Below are 5,698 nucleotides of genomic sequence, written 5' to 3' on the forward strand. Positions count from 1 at the left end.
GCAAGTGCTCACCAAATGCTCAATCAAATGTTTGAGAGACGGATCTTTACTCGTGAGCTTTTGGCATTAGTACCATGACCACTGCTGCCTCTCCTCTTTGTACGCACTACCATATGCTGCTCTGGAAGCATGGCACTCTGAAAAACCTAGCTAGCTGTTGATGAATGTTAACACTTGTGCATCCGAGTAAGTTTCCAAATTTGTAGAAGAACAATCATCGATCTTGAATTTCTAAATCTTGCATGTACTATCTTTACTGTGCGCCACTCTCTGATACGAAATTATCAACTAGAACATATTTAAGCATCATTATTTCTGACGAAACAAATTATAGAACAAAATAAATGCTGAAAGCACTTATATTGGACATAGTTCTACCCATTTCTTCCAGGTTATGAGGAAGAGCCAGGGGCGGAGGGCCCAGTGTGGCGAGGTATGGCGTTCGCCATACCTCGGCCCGGCCCAGCCCAACAACAGCCCAGCAATAGAAAAATTTTACCCTATCAATTCCCCACCCGCCCGCCGCCTGCAGTGCCCTCCCGCACCCCCGCCTCCGCCCGCCCGCCGCCCGCAGACCCCGCCCCCGCGCGCCGCCGGCCGCCGGCCGCCGCCCGCCGCCCGCGGCCCCGCCCCCGCGCCGCCGCCGCAGGCCCCGCGGCCCGCGCCCCGCCGCCGGCCCCGTGCGCCTCCGCCTACGCGCCGCCGGCCACGCGCGCCGCACTGCCGCAGGGCGCAGGCCCCGCGCGGCCGCGCGCCTCCGGGCTCCGGCCTCCGGCCGCCGCCGGCCCCGCGCGCCTCCGCCTGCGCGCTGCCGGCCTCCCGGCCCCGCGCGCCGAACTGCCGCTGTGCCGCAGGCCCCGCGCGGCCGCGCGCCTCCGGGCTCCGCGCGCCGCCGGCCCCGCGCGCTGCAGGGCTGCAGGCCCCGCGCCGCCGCCTCCGGCCCCGCGCGCCGCAGGCCCCGCCGCCGGCCCCGCGCGCCTCCGCCTACGCGCCGCCGGCCGCCCGGCCCCGCGCTAGGTAGTTTGGGCCGTTTTCTGATGGGTTGTGCTGTGCACTTGTGCTTATTAATTTCTACAGAGCTGTGACCGATTATTATCACGTTTAATAATTAATATACATCTTTCTATGCTAGTTTACTAGGCTTGAATTAACCATTTTTAATTTTACCTGAATATGGTGTGAAAATGAATTGTAGTGCTAAAGTTCTTGACTTCAGTTTGGTAGGAGCGGGTTAGGGACTTTTCAGTATGGTGGCACTATCATTTTTCTAGCTATTTCTTTTGTGCTGCAGTACCTCGGTATTTTCTCCACTATATAGATTTTTCTTTACCATGTTAGGGTGTAAATAAAAATTGTTGCGCTCGAATGCTCGATTTAGCTTGAATATTGTGTTTATTGCGATGTATATTGGAATGTTTCAGATAAGCCAGGAATTGACGGTTTAAGGCTGCCCGCAGCCCCGCGCGCCGCCCCGGATCAGAAAGTAATTAGCATGTTGCCACTCGATGGTGATGCTTCCAATCCAAGCTCTAGCAGAAAAGGGAAAAGAAAGGCACAAGAAAGAGGTGAGAGAACTAGTAGTTTTTGGGTGTTGTATAGGATTGGGAAGTTAAGCTAATTTACTTTAATGTGAATTTGACTATTTATTTCAGATCTAAAGAGCTATTTTAGTCCATTCGTATCCAGTAGCATAAACCCAAGCACTCATGGAAGTGAAGTTGGTAATGCCATAATAGAGGAGGAAGAGGTGGTGGAAACTCATTTGGAGGACACCAATACCATAGACCAACAGCCAGGTAGCAATGAAAATGATCAAAATGATCAAGGTACAATAACTGAGTTCAATCCGGATTATATCATTTCTGATCCGGGGCTTCGGATTCCAATTGAACAATTTAGTCCTAATATTAGAGATGAAATTAGGAGGGCTTTCATGGAACGAGGTCCAACTCAACCTAGTAGTCATGTTTTTCCTAGAGGAGAAGATAAAAGGCGCTTTCGAAAAGAATGGTTTGAGAAATATAATTGGCTGGAATATAGCTTGGTGAATGATAAGGCTTATTGCTTTTGTTGTTATCTTTTTAGAAGAGTTTGTGTAGATGATGATAAATTTGGTTATGAGGCATTTATAAAAGAAGGCTTTAGGCAATGGAAGAATGCCTACTTAGCACTCCCTAAACATGTTGGTGGCCCTAATAGTGCTCATAATAGATCAAGAGCGGCATTTGATGATTTTGATAATCAAAGGGCAAGTGTAAAGGAGAAAATTGTAGTTCATACCAAAGAGGCACAAAAGAAGTATGAAACCTGTGTAGATACATCTTTGGCTATTGTAAGTTATATTGCCTTGCAAGGTGAACCGTTCCGTGGACATGATGAATCAGAAACTTCATTGAACAAAGGCAACTTTCTAGAATTTCTTGATTGGTACAAACTAAGAAATGAGGAAGTGAGGCAGGCATTTGAATTTGCTTGTCCTAAAAATGCTAAAATGACTTCTGGAACAATTCAGAAAGAACTTGCCGAGTGTTGTGCTCAAGCGGTTACCAAAGTCATAAAAGAAGAGATGAGTGGTTGTTTATTCTCTATTCTTGTTGATGAATCTCGTGATATATCAGTCAAAGAGCAAATGGCCATAATAGTCAGGTAAACATCCGCTTTTATATCTTGTATTCTTGTTGAATGTTGATGAATCTTGTTATAATATTTCTAAATATTGTGAGTTTCTTCATATAGGTATGTGAATAAAAAGGGGCAAGTAGTTGAAAGATTTTTGGGTATCAAGCATGTCAAGCTAACTACATCAGAAGCATTAAAGAGAGCAATAGTGGAGGTTCTTAGTGCCCATGGTTTAACTATTGCAAAAATACGAGGCCAAGGGTATGATGGAGCTTCTAATATGAGAGGTGAATTCAATGGTGTTCAAAAACTAATTCGTGATGAGAACCCATATGCTTTTTATATCCATTGCTTTGCTCACCAATTGCAGTTGGTAGTTGTTTCGGTTTCAAAGTGTTGTTCATCTATAGAGGATTTCTTTGACTATGTGGATATGATTGTGAGCAGCACTAGTGCATCTTGTAAGAGGAAGGATTTATTGATTGATAGTCATCATACAATTGTTTTGAATAAGTTGGACAGTGGAGATATTTTATCAGGTAGAGGACAAAATCAAGAAACATCATTGCCTAGGCCTGGAGATACAAGATGGGGATCTCACTACAGGACATTGCTTCGTATTGAAACAATGTGGGACTCAATAATAGAAGTTCTGCAAGTGGTGCATGATGAGGAACGTAATCCATCAAGGGCAGGGGGGTTGGTGCCTATTATGGAGTCTTTCAGCTTTGTGTTTATCATGAAGATGATGTTACAGATCCTTCGCATAACAAATGAGCTATCTCATCTGTTGCAGAAGAAGGATCAAAATATTGTTGAGGCCATGTCTTTGGTTATTGACGTGAAAACACGTTTGAACAATTTGAGAAGCGAAGGTTATGAGCCACTACTTGAAGAAGTCAAAACATTTTGCCAAGAGAATGATATCCCAATACCAAATATGGAAGATAGTGTACCAAGATTTGGTAGATCAAGGAAAGGAGGGAGAAACAACATCACTCAAGATCATTACTTTCGTGTTGATACCTTCTTTGCTACCATAGATGCTATCACAACAGAGTTTGATCATCGATTCAATGAGGTATCATCGGAATTACTTACTTGCTTTGCTTGCCTTGATCCTAGAGATTCGTTCTCTAACTTTGATGTGAATAAACTTGCTCGCCTCACGGATATATATTTGGATGATTTTTCTTTTGATGACCGGAAAAGAATAAGAGACCAGTTAGAAACCTTCATTATTCATGTTAGAAGAGTTGAGGCATTCAGAGCTTGTTATGACCTTGCAAGCCTAGCAATGAAAATGGTTGAACTTAAGAGGCATGAAATATTTCCCTTGGTTTATCGTCTAATTGAGCTGGCATTGCTGCTACTAGTAGCAACTGCATCAGTTGAAAGAGCATTTTCAGCCATGAAGATTATTAAAACTGAGTTGCGGAACAAGATGTCCGATGGTTGGCTTAATGACTTGATGGTGGTGTATATTGAGCGGGAGATATTTAAAGGAATTGATCTTGAATCTATCAAGAAGGCTTTTCAGAAGAAAAAAGATAGAAATATGCAATTGCCAAAGTCTCCTAGACGCAACTAATAATAAATATACCGGTATAACTCTATACTCTAATTGTGTATCTTGTATTACATTTAATATTTTAACTCTAATATTTCGTTACTAATTTATGTTGTCTCTTTGTTTGACAGCTTCTTTGGTCCAATTGTTGATTTGATGCGTACTTTACGTATTTTTCTTCATTTGAGGTACTTCTGAACCATATTTTTATTGTGAACTTTTATTTCCGTATAATATTTGAACATAATCTAGTAATCCACCGCCAGTCCGCCAGTCCGCAGCCGTAGGCTCCCGCCCCGCAGGCCTCGCGCCCGCCGCCCCGCAGCCCCGTCCGCCACACCTAAAATTTTGGGCGTCCTCCGCCACTGGGAAGAGCTATGTGAATTTCAAACACTCCAAGCAGGGCCATCTGACAACGGCACTCCAAAGTGCGAGCAATATTTCCGAGTCAATTTGGTTGGAGAAGGTCAACGGCCCTGAGCTCCAAACTATAGCATGTAGGAACGAAACATTAACAATGGTTTGGAAACCATTTCCATTCTGCAAATTAAGAAATCGCTAGCAAAAGCACAGCAACATCGTGAATCTCAACAGACTACACAAGTTTCATATGAGAGGACTGTATGAACAAACCAGCCACGGACAGAGCCAAAGATGGCATGAACAAACATCTATGAGCTAACCAAGTCACGCAAGGAACGACCATTCTGCAAAACATGAAGTTGCCACCACAAATAAATGTCCTGGTTCCTCCACGCAGAAGGTGATCTGGTCAAGATGGAAACCAGGAGACTAGTATGAAGGAACAGTAAGACATGCATAACTGCAGGGCAAATCCTTGATGAGATGGTTGATATAAATACACAAAGAACTGGTCAAACTAAAGCGACATGACATGCCTTGTTCCAGCCATCAATTCAGGTTCCTCCATTATTCTGATAGGTTGTTAACCTGTGCTCCACCCAACTAATACAATGGTGTTACTGTGGGACGTTGGAGCAAAACAAACAAGACTATTGTGTCCACAATAGCATCGAGGAGTGCACCGTGTCAGTGATGGAAGCCAACAGCTTAGCGACCCGGCCCCTGCATCGAATTGAACAAACATGTACCTACATCGAACTGAACAAACCTCTAGCTCAACAACATTGTAAGGTTGGATCCAAGCATAATTGGGTTTTTTTTTAGTAAAGAACAGTTGGATTTTGTTAAGGTGAGGTTCACAATGTTTACGTTTGAAAGCATCTACCTGAACCTGCCCATTATTGTAGAGTGCATAAGTGAGAGCAAAGGAAAGAGAAATTGTTTTGTATTCACTATGACTAGACTATAAGCTTGAGGTGCACTATAGGACTTTTTGCCTATTGATAACTTGCATAAGTATAAGGTGCAATACAAGATTATATTTATTGCTTAAGGTCATTTTTTTCAAGTACATCGTGGCTGCTCGATGTAAGAGTAAAAAAAAATACAGCCGTCGATTTTTAGAATAAATAGAAAATTTAAATA

General features: G+C 43.7%; 1 protein-coding gene across 1 annotated transcript; it reads left to right on the forward strand.

The window, feature by feature from the left end:
- Positions 1-2,315: 2,315 nt before the first annotated feature.
- LOC112895266 (zinc finger MYM-type protein 1-like) lies at positions 2,316-4,034 on the forward strand. Its single transcript, XM_025963214.1, has 3 exons — positions 2,316-2,646; positions 2,737-3,979; positions 4,029-4,034. Exons 1-3 carry the CDS (start codon positions 2,492-2,494, stop codon positions 4,032-4,034), a joined length of 1,404 nt encoding a protein of 467 aa, XP_025818999.1. The 5' UTR covers positions 2,316-2,491.
- The last annotated feature ends 1,664 nt before the right edge of the window (positions 4,035-5,698 follow it).

Source organism: Panicum hallii, chromosome 1 (genome assembly GCF_002211085.1).
Source record: "Panicum hallii strain FIL2 chromosome 1, PHallii_v3.1, whole genome shotgun sequence".
NCBI lineage: Eukaryota > Viridiplantae > Streptophyta > Magnoliopsida > Poales > Poaceae > Panicum > Panicum hallii.